We start from the raw sequence: 18498 nt of genomic DNA, 5'->3' as shown, positions 1-18498 counted from the left end.
TTAGTTTGTGCTGGGGAAAGTGTTATTTTTCCTATGCAGAAAAAAGGACACTCCCGAGACCACATCCTACCCATTGGGAGGTTAGATTGTGGAGAATACATCACATGGACTTTCTCACTAGGAAGCAGTGGCGGAACTAGAGTTTTATACATGGGGTGGCCAGGGGGTGGCCACTGCTACTTTCGGGGGTACACAGTACACACACACACACAGTGGAAAAGCTTATGGAAGGAATTGGGTCACTCTGTTTGTGTTTATAAGTGTTGAACATCCAAAATATTTGCAGAAAACAAAGCTTAAGCACCAAGGAGATAAGATACCGCATGTGTCTGTTATGTACTGCTGCGTTTATTTACAAAAAAACTCACATTTACAAAAAAAAACTGTTTTTTTTCATTGTACTTGAAAAATGTAAACAATTGTATTGCCCATCAATATAAAATCTTATCCTAGGAAGATTTAATACAACATAATTCTTTCTTTATAATAATTTATAATTATTCTTTCTAATTATAATTATTTTTTTTGTGTTCATTTTTGGGTGAACTATCCTTTTAATCTGGCAAAATCATCTCAACTTAAATTCCAGAATTGGGTATGTGATTGACTGCCTGTGTCTGGTAGATGCTCTGACCTGTTGCTGGTCCTGAAGTCTGACCACACTGACTCTGACTAGCCAGTGGTGATGCAAGGGCTGGGGTCTGTTTGCACCTGATCTGCCTGTTAGTCATTTTAAGCCAAAATGGGGGTCAACCTTGAACAAATTGCAACAGAAGCAAAGTCAACAGAAGCAAGAGATTGGGTTTGGGACTGGGTCTGTGGGACTGTTTCTGGGGGACGAGTCTGAGGGAAGAACAGGAGACAATGGTAAGGAGAATGCAAAGGACAAAAGGTAAAATAAAAAGTGAATCCCCAGAAACAGTTTTCGAAACTTTCCCCTAATGGGATTCTTCTAGACTTTTTTTCCTTACTCAGGACATATTGAGGATACAAAATTATTTGAGTTTGCTTCTGTTGCAATTTGTTCAACCTTTTTTCATAAAATGACTGGACTATGTTTGTGCTTATTTAAAAAGTACTCTGATATCTCTCTTTTTATTTTCATGTTTAATTGACCCTGTTCAAAAATATGACAAATTTAAAATATGATTCCAATCATATTTATATTCTAATCATCATCCAATTACCAACATTTTTATCTTAACTCTTTCTCGCAGTAGCCTATAAAAAAAAATGGTGTTTTTGGTAATTTTCACAATTTCATGGCACCCCAGAATATTTTGTATGAATATCTGAACATACCAAAAGAATGAACAGACAAAAAAAATTTTTATTCTAGCTTTGTGCGTCTTTTTTCATCAACACTTGAATGTTGGCAAGTTTCATAAAAAGCAACATGAGCAAAAAGCTGAGAAAATCGCATTTTTATCAAAGACTACATCTAGATCAGATTCATAATGATGATCAAAGCACAGTAGATCGAGTCCATCAACACCCTACACCCAGAATTGGTTACTATTGTGAAGCTCCTTTAAAATTATCTGTATTGTATAAAGTACTATAGAAATAAAGGTGACTTAAATTGTATGCATATTTAGATTCCAATCATATTTATATTCTAATCATCATCCAATTACCAACATTTTTATCTTAACTCTTTCTCGCAGTAGCCTATAAAAAAAAATGGTGTTTTTGGTAATTTTCACAATTTCATGGCACCCCAGAATATTTTGTATGAATATCTGAACATACCAAAAGAATGAACAGACAAAAAAATTTTTTATTCTAGCTTTGTGCGTCTTTTTTCATCAACACTTGAATGTTGGCAAGTTTCATAAAAAGCAACATGAGCAAAAAGCTGAGAAAATCGCATTTTTATCAAAGACTACATCTAGATCAGATTCATAATGATGATCAAAGCACAGTAGATCGAGTCCATCAACACCCTACACCCATAAAGCTACACCCTACACCCATATTGCAAGATTTAACCTCTCGATGCCTCTGAGGCAACTGATAATCAGGTCGTTCTGTATAGCAGAATTAGAATTGGTTACTATTGTGAAGCTCCTTTAAAATTATCTGTATTGTATAAAGTACTATAGAAATAAAGGTGACTTAAATTGTATGCATATTTAGATTCCAATCATATTTATATTCTAATCATCATCCAATTACCAACATTTTTATCTTAACTCTTTCTCGCAGTAGCCTATAAAAAAAAATGGTGTTTTTGGTAATTTTCACAATTTCATGGCACCCCAGAATATTTTGTATGAATATCTGAACATACCAAAAGAATGAACAGACAAAAAAATTTTTTATTCTAGCTTTGTGCGTCTTTTTTCATCAACACTTGAATGTTGGCAAGTTTCATAAAAAGCAACATGAGCAAAAAGCTGAGAAAATCGCATTTTTATCAAAGACTACATCTAGATCAGATTCATAATGATGATCAAAGCACAGTAGATCGAGTCCATCAACACCCTACACCCATAAAGCTTCACAGTCCTATAGTGATCGCATTATGATATCACTTGTTTCTGCTCTTCTTTGGCTGCGTTTTGATCTCCTATCCTCACATTAGCTAGAACATTTGTATACTGTAACGTACACACGGCAAGGTACTGCATATGCGTGTATTAGGCCTAATGTAGGCTATTCGGAGCAAACCACCCTGATGCTAAACCTTAAAAACTTACTTCATCTTGCAACCATCTCTCGTCCTCTGCTCGTCCGTTTGAAAACTGCGCGGGCGCGCGCGCTGCCGGCGAACGTAATTTTTTTTTTAAATCAGCATCAGCAACTGCCAGTAGCAAATAAAATTTTGGGGTGGCACCCGGGGTGGCCAATCGCATGTCAGGGGTGTCCAGTGCCACCCCGGACCCCCCTCTGGCTCCGCCACTGCTAGGAAGTAACACACATGGAAAAAAGTCCCTGTGGAACTGTAGGTCCACTTGAAGAGGGAGGAGCACTACAGACACAGTGGCTGGTGGCAGGGCAAAGCTCTGCCCAGGGGAAAACACAGGGCATGATTTTTATAAAATGTTACTGTAACGAATGTATGTTGTCCATGATATGGCTGGGTCTGCCTCGTCACAAGGGAGTGCTTGCAAGTTCACCACCTGATCCCTAAAATAGAGTAGTTGGAACTTTTGGCATGACCCCGGCCAGGGTCTCAAGATCACGCGAGAGTATGCTGGGCCGAACTCCAGGCAAGTTTTGCTGACAGAGGACGCCTGCAGGCCCCCAACCTTCTTGATGGAAGTGAGCGTGGTTATGAGGCCCATCTTCAAAAAGAGTCCTCAACTGACTGTAGGGGCTCAAAAGGGTCTCTCTGAAGAGGGAATAAGGTGCGGCCTTGCAAGATTTAACCTCTCGATGCCTCTGAGGCAACTGATAATCAGGTCGTTCTGTATAGCAGAATTAGAATTGGTTACTATTGTGAAGCTCCTTTAAAATTATCTGTATTGTATAAAGTACTATAGAAATAAAGGTGACTTAAATTGTATGCATATTTAGAATGTATTTACAAAATAAACAGAAATGCAATGGTGATTGTATTTGTTTATCAAAATATTGAGTTTTGATTTATAGGTGTACAAACTGTGTATAACAATTGTGTTTTTACACATGATCATTGGGTGTATGTAATCGGTAAATGAATGCGGCATGGCAGTGTTTCCCAAATGAAACAAGAGCTGTTAGTTTTGAATGATGTGTCTAATGTAAGGAACTGTGTTTAGCATTTTGCAAAAAGTTTGTTTACCAATTGCAAACTGAGTGTAAAGCATATAATGTGCTTTTAGTTTTGCAGACTTGGTCTGAAGATTAGGTATAAGTGAATGGTATTGCTAAGTGGGCCTCAAGTACCACTTTTAAGCAATTTAAAAAAACTGTATTACCCAATATGTAATAGGCAATAGGCCAATGTTAACAATAAATCCCATACTTTTATATTTCTTCTACAGCTTTAGTAAATGCATGGTCATCTTTATAGTGGTGGAAAAGTGTGTATTGAAAAGCTTGTAATTACCATTGTGTACAGTTTACCTCGACACTATTCGAGCTAGGTTCACCACAGAGCCTTTAATGTTCACATATAATGATGTTGCGCTTATGTCGATTTCAAATGAGACCAGTGACTCTATTGACAAAAGAGCCAGCTTTGATTTTTAACGGAAATGAAAACGAGGCTGTGAGGCATAGACATATTTAATGTGTTTTTGGATTGTTCTGCTGACGAAACACTGCAAAAATATCTTTCCAAGAAATTTCAGTAGACAAAAAAAGAAAAAAACTTAAGACAAAATGAGCTGTGGAAAACTATAAATGATCTAGAAGCTTTATAAAGCTTTTTACAGCTGATGCAATTGAAAACACGGCAAGTCTATCCTGTTCATACCTGTCATGGCGCTGCTCTGAATAAGGTCCATGAGTGCATGTAGCCTGCCATCTACAAACACTGCTTCAGCATGCGGGCACAGGCTGGACAGGCCAAACAACTGACGCAGCAATCGTGGCGTCTGATGGAGACAGACAGGTGTCGACAGCACCCAGAAATACATGGGCGTAAATGCGTATCAGAGGTGTTTTATTACAGTCTATGATCAGAGGTGTTGCATGGGGCTCCCAAGTCAAGTGCGACCCCTAGTGTCTTCACATCGACAACATCGAAGTGACTGACAAATAGGGAACTTTTTTCTATTTCAACAAGATTTTCATATTATGTGCTATGACTGATCACAGTTTTTCCATAGCCTAATTTATTTAATTTGAATGCAGATCACTTTTGAGGAACTTGAAAAATTACATTTTTTTAAAAGTACAAATATTCCTTCTTTCCTGTATTATGTTATAAGTACTGCTTGTACAACAATACTTAAAAGAAAGAAAGTCACACCTAGTGGTCAACCAGAAAGCAGCAGGACACCCAACTGACAAAGAAACCTTTAACGGTTGGGGGGTCATGTCATCTATGCATTACACACCCCATCGCCAAATCATAGAAAAATTCAGTTAAGACAGTTGTATTCATCTTAACAATACACAAGGTGTTGTGTAATATTCAGTTACTGTAAGAAACTATTCCAACGGGTGGAGTTTACTGGTACTGAATATTACACAACACCTAGCCTATACTCCATTAACTGGAACAAGTTTTCACAGGAACTGAAAATTAAATCCAAGTATTATTGTTGTGAATTTGAATATTAGCCTACAAAACAACGATTGCGAAAGCGTTGCACGGATTATGAATTTGTTCACTGTTACCTTGTACATAGTTTTTTTTTCTGTATAGTTCTATTTTGTTAATAAATGTTGCATTCTATTTTGGCTTTCTCGTGTGCGTCCCTTTTGAGCCACGGGGCGAAATGGGTACGGATTGAAAAACCAAAGCTACTGTGCGGTTTACAAATCCGAGCCACTCTGAAAACACTGGACCTTGAGCTGATAATGTGAGCAAAGTCTGCACTTCATACATGTTTAATTTAATTGTAGCATTTTGCAGTTTGATAAGGACACTATAACATATTGCGCTTTCCTTGGAGATAATTGGCCCCAGGGCCTTTGCAAGTCATAACATGTCCCTGATTCACCCATAGACAGTAAAAGAAATGGACACAGCGACCCCATTGGATCAGTGGAAAAAAGTGAAGTCAATTAGAAGCACTCACTTCCTGATGGCTGAGCGTACTGCGCAGACTCAAACTGAGCTTGACGACGTAGATGTGACGTGAGCAACCCGTCTGTCTTCTAGTAGCTGTGCCAAGAGAAATCTGAATCATTCCCTTCCGAAACTTGCAGAGACGGAGAGTGTGAGTAGGAGGTGTCCATGAGCTTGGAGCAGGAGCAACTTTTGCTAAGTATTCTGATTAATTATTTTGTCATTTTGCCTCCACGTCCCCCCGATTGCCCGCGAGCTTCTCCTCCTGTCCATACGGTAATTTCTCTACTGTGCGACAGAGAGTTGAGTGGTTATGACGGAATCAGTTCATAACATGACCAAGGGAGCTGTTTTGTTGAATATTATTACGTAGCCTATTTAATTATCATAAATGTTTATTATCATAAACAAGTAGCCTATATATTAAGTTACTTACATTTTAGACACATTACTGACTGTTTTAATTGTACCCAATTTTGCAGTATATAGGCTAAATTATTTAATTTGACTGGTAACCGCCCGTTGTAGCCTATTATTAGGCTATAAATGAATTTATTGAACAAATGTAAGAATTTGACATAAAAGATGATGCATTCATCATAAAAATCAGTGCCTTTATAAAGGTAAAAAACGCCCTGGATAAATAGCTATAAAAAAAAATGCAGATTTAAGTTGATAGAACAAATATACCGGAATAAAATACTGTTATTTTACATTGGATTATTCAATATCTGTATGTGAATGTGAGACCTACCTGAAAATCTTAAAGCTGTGTTTATTTAATTGGTTTCATTTAATCTGTTTCATCTTTGTTCTATTTAATTTGATGAATTGCGCATCATATAATGTAACGCCAGCCAAAGGATGACAGAAAAAACGGATGCTGGCTCAGTTAGAGCCCCACAGTCTTCTTTTCCCATTTCTACCAGTGACGCTTAATTCAACTTCCCGCGTCTACTACCTGCGCAGATATCGACTGCGCAACTGGGTTGTATAGTGTAGGTTGCCAGGTTGTATTGAGCTTACAAGTGGGTTGAACCAGAGAACTTTGTATGATGTGTTGATTGCGCGAGTAGGATGGGTTTCATACAAGATCTGGCAACTGGACAACCTTGGAATAATATCAGAGAATGTCTGATAATATATTGATGTGATTATTCATATAACGACGTTTGGGACATACAAATTACGGGAGTTTCACGGGAGAAATAACAAAACGGGAGGGGGGCGGGAGATGGGTGTGAAATACGGGAGACTCCCGGGGAAAACGGGAGTGTTGACAGGTATGGAGTGCCATGTAATAAAAATCTCTGCTGGGGCAGAAAAATCATAGGGTGTGTTTGGCACCCAGTCCAATCCACTGACACGTAGGGCGTTGCATTTAAAACAAACAGAGAGAGAATTGAAGGAAGAGTAAATATGGACAGAAACGCTCAACAAACTGATTTAACTGTGCGTTTCGCTGACGTCATTACGCATTGACGTAAACATCCTGCCCACACATTCGTTGATACATAGAACATGTTGATAGAACTCTGGCTCTGTTGGAACTCTGGTGCTGTGGTTCCATATTACAGCAAGATCTAAGTCCTTTTGATTACGTTGCAATGTTTTCTGTAGACGTAAGTATTACACCGCGCTGCACCTGCTGAAGGAGCAGTTGCGTATATTCTGAATTCACATTAAAAACTGCGCATCAATTAAGTTGATCGAAGTTGTTTTGTGTAAAAGGGCAGCCAGGCTGTCTGCTTCAACTGTCAAACAGATGTCGACGGAGGATCTGTCCACTTCCGACAGCGAAGCTGCCTTCGCGGGAGCCGGGGAGCGCTGGGCGCCCGTGGGAGCCGTGGCCAGCCCGGAGGATGAGCAGTGGAAGAGGAGCACGCAGGCTGGTTCCGTGTTGTCCAGCGATGCAGACATGGTAGTCAGGCTGCGGAAGCTAGAGGATGAGCAGGAGCAGCTGAATTCATCGCTCCTCGCGTTAACATCTCACTTCGCTCAAGTGCAGTTTCGACTGAAACAGATCGTCCACGCGCAGGGCGACGAGAAAGAGCGGATGCTGCTGGAGCTGGAGGACTTTGCTTTCAAAGGATGCCCTCATGTCATCGGGTGCAGAGCACAGGATGCTCAGATGCTGGAAAACTCTGTGAGTTTCATTGTTTACTGTCGTAGTGGATCCGATCTCTATCATGCAGGGGAAAAAACACACGCATTAAATCGGCCTAAAATAGTTAGCTGGTCTCTCAGTGGGGTCAGACTAGTCTTCTGAAAGGGGCGAGTATCTGGTCAGGGCAGGCGATCCATAGCCTTTGGGCAGAAGTACCAGCTGGCAATCCAGCTAAAGCTTGGCTATGCTGCGAGTCCAGTGCTGAAGACCTGTTGTTTTGGGGATTTAAATCAGCTTGGCCAAGCTGGAAGCAGCTAAGTTCAGCATTATTATTTATTTATTTACTCTGTTTTAATCTGTACATTTCCATGGACCCCAGTTTGAAAACCCCTAATATACAGTGTCATCAGGTTTTTTTTTTTTTTTCAGTAGGCCTACTTCAGTTCTTCTCAGTAGCTCCTAACAATACCTGTGATACACGTACCAACAACAAGACAAACCCCCACCCACACATAATCAGCCTATACAAAGTCCCTGTGCTTGCCCTCAGGAATCAGCATTCAATTAGTCTGCATCTCTTTTGTTAAAAAGATTGCCTTTTGTGCCATTCAGCACCTTATCAACACATCCTTTAAAATAATCAGCACAGCATTGTGATACAAATTACAATAAACACTGCACAAGGAACATTTGAAAGTCCCTGTATTTCTTCCTTTTCCTTCTCATATGCTGGAGTATCTTGTTACTGCCATTAAAATGCCTTCCTTTCTCCTTATTTCCTCCTCTGCAACACTTTGCTTGCAGGATGAATTGGTGAGTACTATAGCATGAGCATGACCCTTGTGCAGTCATTTCTTCACAACTTAGTGGTCATTTGAAGTATTTCTAATATGAAACAATTCATACTTGGTTTGGTTTTGTTCTCTCTTTTTCTTTTTTGTATTAATCAGTAACATTTTGTACCTTAGAGCCTATTAAATGTAGACATTTCCAGGATTATGGTTAAACTAAAGCCACGTTGTGTGAGTAGCTATGTATAGTTATGTCTATTCTGAATTGCATTGCATGTCGGGATAAGCAAAGCTAAGCCAGATGAAGCAAACCAATAAAAGCTCATTAGCATATTATGCAAATATCTTCAGCTAGCTACAATGTAAACATTGTGGTTATTTTAAGGTTGACTTTAGGTTTTTTTAAGTTGTGTTTTTGCTTTTATAATCTGCAGAGTGAAAGGGAGAAGAGGGAGCGCTTGGAAGCTCAGAGAAAGAAGCAGAAGGAACTGATTTTCCAGTTGAAGACCCAACTCGACGACCTGGAACGCTTCGCCTACCAAGAGGGCAGCTATGACTCACTGCCTCAGTCTGTCGTCATGGAGAGGCAGAGGGTATGACTATAAAACTGACTTGACTAAAAATGACTTGAAGATGTGAGTAATTACCATTTTATTTAGCGTCTGTTCACTTTAACACTGTAGGTGATCATTGATGAGCTAATAAAGAAGCTGGATGTGAATCTGAATGAAGACATTGGGAACCTCACACCAGAGGAGCTCCGACAGAGAGTGGACTCCGCCATAGCTCAGATAGTCAACCCAGCTCGAGTCAAAGAACAGCTGGTTGAGCAGCTCAAGACCCAAATCAGAGACCTGGAGATGTTCATTAACTTCATACAGGGTGAGGATGTCTGCTTTGGGCTAATGATGTGATGCTTTTTTTTCTCTTAATTTATTCAAAAATACTTTCAAATGTAATTTTTTATACTGTATGTAGTGACCTAAATATACTCCTTCTTTGATAAGCATGTTTTTTTTGGGAGGAAGTAGAGTAAACAATTATAAAACTGACCTGATATCGTTTAGAGAATATCCTTTAAAAGAACCGTAAGAACTTTTTTTGCATATTTTATTATTTTTTCTAAAAAGAAACTGCTTCAATGATTTTTAATATTTGAAATGACGTTTGTCTGCTAAATCAAAGTCATGTGGTGCGACCAACATGCAGAAGAAAAACAACTGCAAGTGATATCGTTGGCCCACGGATTATATGCCCCTTCTCAGGGCATGAGCCTGGTCCTTGCCCCCATTTTTTTTCAGGTTTCTCTGATTAATAGAAAGCTCAAATGGACAGCATTTATTTGAAATAGAAATCTTTTGTAATATTATATCTTTGCTAAATAAAAGTAGTAGTATAATTAAAAAAGTATTAATTTAAAAAAGAAATCTTACTAACCCTAAACTTTTGAATGGTAGTGTATCTTATTGACTCTTATGCCACTATCTGCAGTTTCCTGTGCATAAATTCTGACCTTTGTTACCTTTGAGTTTGATGTGCCTATGTAGAGTAAAATAAATACATTTAGGTTTACTGTCCTGATCATGCTCCTCGCAGATGAAGTGGGGAACCCTCTGTTAAATGATGGTGTGAAGAGCCAGCAGGCCCAAGCAGCCGGACCAAACACTGGAGCCACTGGAGGGATGAAGCGAGGTAATTATACTTCACTTTATGATACCATTTTATTAGATTTTAAAGCTAAGGCGTGTAACTTTAAATCCCTTTTTTCCCCATCCAAAGTGGATCCCGAACAAGCCCAGAGGATACGGGAAACCGGGCTTCAGCTCATCCAGAAAGCCTTAGCGGTTCTGCAGATCTTTGCTCTGAGCCAGTTTGGATGCACCGCAGGCCACGTGCCCCAGAACATGTGGTCTCAGGGTGCCGAAGCTCAAGATTACGGCCCCTTGCTGCAGAAACTCGAAGGAGCCGTGGAGTGTGTGCGTCTGCAAGCCTGCCGCCAGCAGCCCAGCTCTCAGGAGGAACATGTGGTCAGCCACTCCGCCTGCCTGTCGCTGGAAGGACCTCGGGACAAACTCACCGCTCTGGTGCGTAAAGAGCTAGCCTTTGCGCTCCGGGACCTGCTAGCCCACGGATTATATGCTCCTTCTCAGGGCATGAGCCTGGTCCTTGCCCCCATTTCCTGCCTGCTGCCCTTCAGCTCTGCTCCTCAGTCCCTGCATCCTTGGGAACTTTTCGTCAAGTACTATCATTCCAAAAACGGCCAAGCGTTCGTGGAATCGCCTGCCCGACAGCTCTCGCAATCCTTCAGTTTGCCCGTAGGGGGCGGTCCTGTGACGGTCACACCCAAGCAGTCTCTGTTATGGGCCATCCATACAGTTCTTAAAGAGCACGGACGATTCAAACGTAGCGCAGACTCTGAGTTTAAGGCCTTGGTGTGCATGGCTCTCAATGAGCAGAGGCTTGTGTCATGGTTTAACCTGCTGTGTAAGTCTGGGACGCTCATACACTCACACTACCAGCCCTGGAGCTACATGGCCCAGACAGGCTTTGAAGGTGCCCTGCGAATCCTGGGCCGCCTCAGCCATCTCAAATTCAGCCTTCCTGTAGACTTGGCTGTCAGGCAGCTGAAAAATATCAAAGATGCTTTCTAAGCAAAAATATATTTGGTAATTCTGGCCGAGATTTACCCTCATAATCTTAAAATTATGATAGAAAACATATTCTGTAATACTATTTCTCTTTATTCAGAAGTTCAAATCATATTCCCAGAACAACGAGTACACTGGAATTAAAAAATGGAAATAAAGCAACTCTGAGACACTCTTTTTTTGAGACACTGTTGCTGTTGGCTTCAATGCCTCCAGTCTCCTCTAAACTGAAGAGGGTGATTATGTAGGCAGGTTTTAATATGCTGCATCGGTCACAACTCAAAGGAAATGTGCTCAGTTTAGTGACCCTGAGCATGTGACTGCCTCCACGTAACCTTTGAGGGGATTTGTTGTGTCTAGCTTTTACCAAAATCAACCACATTACACTATATAAAAGGATTTATTACTTGAACTCTTTTCAAGGGCCATTGCAAATGTTTGAGATGCACTACTACAGTGTATGTATGTATATATATATATATAAAACATACACTACATATACTACTTATACACACTAAGTATAACATACACTACAAAAATACATACGCGCGCACACACACACACATATATATATATATATATATATATATATATAACACACACACATATATATATATATATATATATATATATATTAGTACATACCGATAGTGCAAATTAGTAACTTAATTGTTTAAATAATTTTTTGTTATAAACTTTATGTAGCTAAATGCACTCATTTCCTGATTTCCTTGTACTACATTACTGTACAGTGCTTCACTGACAAATCATAAGATGTTTTTCTTTTAAAACTGGTTTCCCTTTGCATTATATTGTCATTATATTTAAAACACTGGGACAGTGCATATAATATCTGTGTCATTGCTGCTCTGTCTTCGTATGGCTTTCTGAGGAGACCATGCATGCAATCAACACACTCAGGTCATTCTGAAAAAAACCAAGAGATGCTCAGTGGTGTTTGTAAATCACTGGATTCTGCTCTCCACAAACTTGCTCATTTCAGCCAGTTGACACTGTAAAACTGATTGTAGAAAACTGAATCTTGTGGTAGTGCTGCTTGTTCGCTGCTATAGGAGGAAGTGCATCAAACAAATTTGCTGAATTTGAAACTGATATGCTGTCTGAATTATTTATGGTCTGTTATTCTATGCCAGTGTTCAAAGGCTCTGTTTGAATACCTGTTTCCATGTCTTGTCAATTCTTCTTTACTGTTCTGAAATATTGAATGTACTACAATCATTGAAATTGTATCCTGCTGCTGTACACATTCTGATTCTAGATTCCACGTTCTTTAAACCCTCCTAAATCCAGATTTACTGAAACCATCATGCAGTAAGAAGGGACTGTTTGCTACCATTTACTGTAAATTCATTTGGTATTCAAAACCATTAGAATATGGAGGAATGGTTGTGATGCATTTATTAGCCCTGTTTAATTAGTCCTTTTTTATTTAATGTAGTCTCTTTCCCCCCACCTGAATATTTTGATCTCCATCTGTTTGTTTTTTCCCCATCATATCTATTTCAGAAATGATTGCTATCTGTGTACCTGTACTTAGACCTAAATAGCCTTTCAATAATTACAAATCAGTGTCAATTACATTCACTTTTATTTTAAAATTGTGCCATCATTTTTAGATATAATGATGGTGTCTTTTCAGTGATTTCATGGATTAAATGCTCTTTGAATCTGGTGCAGTCACATTCTCTTCAATTCTAACTTTTTCTTCTCATAAATAATAATAATAATTTAATTAATATAATTTAATTAATAAATGAATGGTTTCCAATAGATTTGGTCTACTAATACTAATAGTTTAATTTTATCTCATACATATTTATAACTGATTTCTAAAAGGATGTACAAACAAACAAAATAATAATGATATCTCCAGGTATTTTTTTATATCACCCAGGGTTGGTTATTGGAATTGACAATGGCTTTGGCAGTTTCTGAATTTGAATTGGGTAGTAATATGAAGAACTGTGTGTTGGTTGTAAAATTGAGGAATTAAAATAGAATGTAATAAGAAATTTATTCAGTGTAGTTTTTAATAATACATTATATTTTCCATTTTGAATAACCCACAATAACCACATTATCATAAACGTTTGAGGTATTTCCACAAACATTAGATATAAATATAAAATAATACAATAATTATAATGTTTTCTTTTGATAAGAACATATTATGCATTTAATGAATGCACCATTCTGTATTTTTATTCGTGGAATTGAAACAGAATCACCAGTGAATTTAATTTCACACATGTGAATGTGGAGGTAGGCATTTCTTATTTTTGCCCAATCCTGAGTACATCGCATATTCAAAACTTGTATGTGCAGCTGTATTTATTCAACATTTATTGTTTTTTTTTTATTTTTTTTATTTTTTTATTTATTTATTCAGTATTAACAATACAATACAACAACATCTGTTTATGCCAGGGTTGATACACAAATACACTACTAAAACAGGCATACAAAACAAACAATAACCACAAAAGAAAATAAAAATAAAACGAGACCAAATTACATAAAAGGATGCAAATTAAACATATTTAGAGAGTACAAGATCGGTCTTAATAGCCTTTCTATTTTTAAGACCTCTTACAGTGGTGTGATATTGTTTTACATTTATTCTGTTTTACCCAAGTGTGCAAATCGACGGAAATACGTCACTCGCCGCGGGTGTCAAGGGTCACGATCGCGCTTTCTACTTCCTTTCCTGTTGTCGTCGGCCATTGAGCACCATCAGTAAGTTTTATACACGAGAAATAATCCATGAACATCGACAAAGATATAAAACCTATGGGGGTTTCTTTCATGTCACTTAGAGAGAGAATATCCCTGTTGCTTATTTGAAGTGTTTATTGTCTGGATATTACGCTAAGACTCGGAGATGATGGGTTTAATAGTCACTCCGTCTCTGCCTTCTTCTAACATGATAGCATTCCTGGCCGTGCCGAGGCACTAGCGGCAGCATACGTTCATCAAAACTCGTGTGTAATATACAAATGAATATGTGAAGAAGATTAAATTGTTCCATTATAAAATGGTTAAGATATTTGTGTAAACTCTGGTTTGTGTAAAATTGCTTTACAATTACCAGTTAGCATAGTGCTGTAAGCTGCCATATCTAAGTTAGACTTATAACGTTAAATGTGCTGCCCCGAAGAGGCAAGTTACATTTATAGCCTCATTTTAACTATGATAACTGTTATGTAATTATTTTGCATAGGAGGGATGAAGATGTAAGCAGCTTGTATTGTGCTACTTGGTGTCTTGTATTCTGGTTTTGCCTTTAGTGCTAATGTTACATTCATACTCATGTTTTTCAGAGATGGGCAAGTTTATGAAACCTGGCAAGGTGGTGATGGTCCTGGCTGGACGTTATGCCGGACGCAAGGCTGTGATCGTCAAGGTACTTCCATTTAACATCTCTCCATCTTCGGGGAAAGATGGCTTCCGGGGATACATTTGTATAGACTCATAACATCTTGATGATTGTTTATATTGACAGTGTTGTGCTCTTCTTACTCCTCCTCTCAGAACATTGATGATGGCACCACAGACCGTCCTTACAGCCACGCTCTGGTCGCGGGCATCGACCGTTATCCTCGTAAAGTCACAGCAACCATGGGCAAGAAGAAGGTTGCCAAAAGGTCCAAGATCAAGGCCTTTGTGAAGGTCTTCAACTACAACCACCTCATGCCAACCAGGTATGCACATGCTGTGAACAGTGTGCAATAACTCGTACAGGTTCAGAGCAATGCTTGCTCTCATATGAGTCAAGTCTCTTATACTCACCAGGGCTGTATTTATTTGATCAAAAACAGTAATACTGTAATATAATCTAAATTTGCTGCTCAAGAAACATTTATCAATGTTGGAAAGTCATGCTGTTTATTTTGAAAACCATGAGTTTTTTTTTTTTTTTTTTTTAAGACAAAAAAAAAAGAAGAAAGTTCAAAAGAACAGTGTTAATTTGAAATAAGTCTTTAGTAATATATTTCTTTACAGTCACTTTTTATCAATTTAATGTGCTACTAACCACAAAGTTGAGCGGCAGTCTATATAGATGCAACTTAATGATGAATGATTGAGGTTGAAGTATGGTTTTAGTTGCGATTTGTCTAGTTGGTGGACTATTTATGATCTAAGTGCTCCTTGCTGACCGTCACATACGTTGTGCTGCTTTATGGATGGCGCTTAAGCAGTTCGCACTAAGTTCACACAACAGGATTTTAAGCCCGATTTGCAAGTCAACGACCTCGCCGACAGGTCGGGCTGTTGTCGGGGGCAAATCAGCGGGTGTTCAGCACTCGCCAATCTTTGTGCGAACTACTCGATGCATCAAGTCACCGCAAATCGACATTTTGTGGTGGCAAGTGTCTACAGCCAATCAGAGAACAAGGCATGGGTTGAGGTCATCGAAAGAAAAACGGCAGAATCAACATGCCAAACCATAACACGAGCAGGCAGCTACTTTTTCATTATAAACATTATTTTACTCCCCTCCAACTCTTTCTGTAGCACAGACAATCCCTGCTGACTGCGTGTGCTTATCCATTCTTTCACCCATGTTTTTTCCTTTTTCTGGGTTTTTCAGAACAGATCATCACGCAAACAGCTTGCAGCGCTAATTTCTTCCCGACGTCCATTTTCAAATAAACCACTCCCGTTTCCCGTCATTTCCCTCTCCACTTCTCGTGCATGTTTTCGTGATTAAACGTGGTTTGGGGATCAGATAGAGTCGTTGGGTGACAGTTGTCAGCTCGTCTAGTTTTTGCCCCGTTGCGGATCATTACGTGTCACACTTGTGACTGAACCTCGTAACTTAAGTGGATCCTCACATGGAAAAACTTCATACTGCAGCTCCAGCCACCTCAATCCTGAATCAAGTCCTGCATGCATTTTGGAGACTGTCTTGGCTTGTTTTCAGTGCAAGGCTAAATAAAAAACTTTATTTGAATAAGTACAGCGTTTTCTTTATTTGAAACACGATGTGTGTAAAGGCTAATGTTTCATGTATTTGAGGAGCGGAGAAGTGTCGTGACGTGGTCTGGTATTTTTCGTCTAGTCATAGCCAATACAGCCTGTGCAAAACACTTCATCTTTTATAACAAGCTTTTTGCCAAATATTAAACGACAGTAAAAACTGAGCGCACATTTAGCTGCAATATCCTTTGTAACCTGTAAGTTGATAACTTGCAGTGCACTTAGTGCCTCAGATGTGACTGTTAACAGTGATGTACAGAACACATCTCTCTGACATTTGCTGGTGAAAAACCTTGCAGCTCCATTTGAGCTTGATTTTGGGAAAATGTTAATATGACGCACGCATGTCTGACCGGCAATGTCACATTCGCATAGGCTGTACTAGTGATGGGGACGAGACCGCCTATGCCAAGTCCGAGTCAAGACCGAGTCTTTGAAGGGTCGAGTCCGAGTCGAGACCGAGTCCGTTGGTTTTCAAATTCAGTCGTGTCCGAGTCAAGACCGAGTCTTTGAGAAGCAAGACCGAGTCTTTGAGAAGCAAGTCCGAGTCGAGACCGAGTCTTTAGGAGTCGAGACCAAGACCATAAAAACATGTCAGTTTTCATATTCATGATTTAATATAACCCCAGTTAATAATCAACAGTTAGGCCTACAGACTAAGCTAGATTGGGAATTGTTTAGAGGAGCAGTCTTAACGTCTTAATATGGACTATGCTTTTACTATCATTAAAAAAATCCCTACCACATGCATCATCTTCTGCCTATTTTTCTAAACTGCTTCAACAGTGCTGCTCTGTCATCAACATGTTAAGCCCACCCTGACTTTTTAATCATAGTTAGGACATGCAGAGCAAATAAAAATTTTCTAGTGGTATGTATTCTAGTGGACTAGTGATGGGGACGAGACCGCCTATGCCGAGACCGAGTCTTTGAAGGAACGAGTCCGAGTCGAGTCCGAGAAAGCAGAAATCGGTCTCGAGACCGGACTCGAATACTACATTACTAGGCTGTACTATTTGAATTCATGATTGGGTGACTGCCGAATTAAAATATTAAACGGAACGATAAAATAACGTTATTAACCGGTTATTGGTAACTTCAAATAAGTGTTTCTGTTCAGAACGTTTAAACTTGATTTCGTTTTTGTTTGTTCCTGTTAATTTCGGGGTTTTTTTTTTTTTTTTTTTTTTTTAACCGGTTCATAGCCCTGTTACGGGGTTTACATATATTGTGAATGTTTTTAAATGTAGGGTTTCATTTGACCACTTTAAACAGTGTTACAGTTGCAACAAGAATATGAGAGCAAATGAGTGAATTGAATTCACTTTGGCTCTACATGCATACTCAATTTCCTCTTGAAGCCAAAGTGTTTAAACCAGGACAGGTTTTATGTCTCAATTTTGTCACAGCATGTTTTGTCTCTGGGTCTTGACTGGCACATTATTATTTTTTCCCCCTGTCTAATGAATGCTGACTATAACAAGGCACATTTTAATTTTGTACATTTGTTTGTCTAATCAATGCATCATCTCTCCTTAGATACTCTGTTGACATTCCTCTGGACAAAACTGTTGTCAACAAGGATGTTTTCAGGGATCCTGCTCTGAAGCGCAAAGCCAGGAGAGAGGCCAAGGTTAAGTTTGAGGAGAGGTATGTGTTTGTCAACAGATCCATCTGAACTACTTCATTTTACAATTGCAGTTAAATTGGATGTTGTTTGATCTTTAATGCTTACATGTTGCATAAAGGATTATCGTGTAGTGCACAGATAATTGGCTTCCTTAATTTTATCCAGAAAAAAGACTGTGGCAGAATTTGACTCGTAGTGTTGTGGTCATGTATTCCAAAGCCTGCTAACTCTAGCGTCTGTTCAGAATGCTGACTGTAGAAACAGTCTGATCTTGTTGTGCACTAGATGTAATATTCGCTTTGCTACTATCAATATAAGCATGTATTGTCCTACATGTGGTGATAGTGATGGTAATGAATGTTTTCTTTTACAGGTACAAGACAGGCAAGAACAAATGGTTCTTCCAGAAGCTTCGATTCTAATCTTTCATTGGTTTCACAAATAAATATGTAAAAATCCCAGAGAGTGTTCCTTGCCTTATTTCTTTTGACTTTGGTTGCTTATCACTTTGTATTATGAGTCATGCTAATCACTTTCAGAAGAGAATTACATGCATTGTCTGAAGTTTATGATCTCATAATAAAAACAGAATGAAGCAATATCTTCAAGGTTGTTACTGGTTATCTGTCTAATTTGACATTGATGTTAGCATT

General features: G+C 38.9%; 2 protein-coding genes across 2 annotated transcripts; both read left to right on the top strand.

Annotated features, from left to right (window-relative positions):
• Positions 1-6754: 6754 nt before the first annotated feature.
• rundc1 (RUN domain containing 1) lies at positions 6755-11748 on the top strand. The gene is made up of 6 exons (XM_084089672.1): positions 6755-7290; positions 7400-7814; positions 9001-9159; positions 9250-9448; positions 10163-10258; positions 10346-11748. The coding sequence occupies exons 2-6, from the start codon at positions 7434-7436 to the stop codon at positions 11215-11217; spliced, it is 1707 nt and encodes a 568-aa protein (XP_083945798.1). The 5' UTR covers positions 6755-7290; positions 7400-7433; the 3' UTR covers positions 11218-11748.
• A 2147-nt stretch (positions 11749-13895) lies between these two features.
• Positions 13896-18306, top strand: rpl27 (ribosomal protein L27). The gene is made up of 5 exons (XM_084130431.1): positions 13896-13971; positions 14556-14638; positions 14767-14936; positions 17755-17865; positions 18219-18306. Exons 2-5 carry the CDS (start codon positions 14558-14560, stop codon positions 18265-18267), a joined length of 411 nt encoding a protein of 136 aa, XP_083986557.1. The 5' UTR covers positions 13896-13971; positions 14556-14557; the 3' UTR covers positions 18268-18306.
• Positions 18307-18498: the final 192 nt, after the last annotated feature.

This window comes from Abramis brama (assembly GCF_963993115.1).
Source record: "Abramis brama genome assembly, chromosome: 1".
In the NCBI taxonomy this organism is placed as follows: Eukaryota; Metazoa; Chordata; class Actinopteri; order Cypriniformes; family Leuciscidae; genus Abramis; species Abramis brama.
The sequence above is the reverse complement of the archived record's forward strand: the minus strand, read 5'-3'. Positions and strand labels throughout refer to the sequence as shown.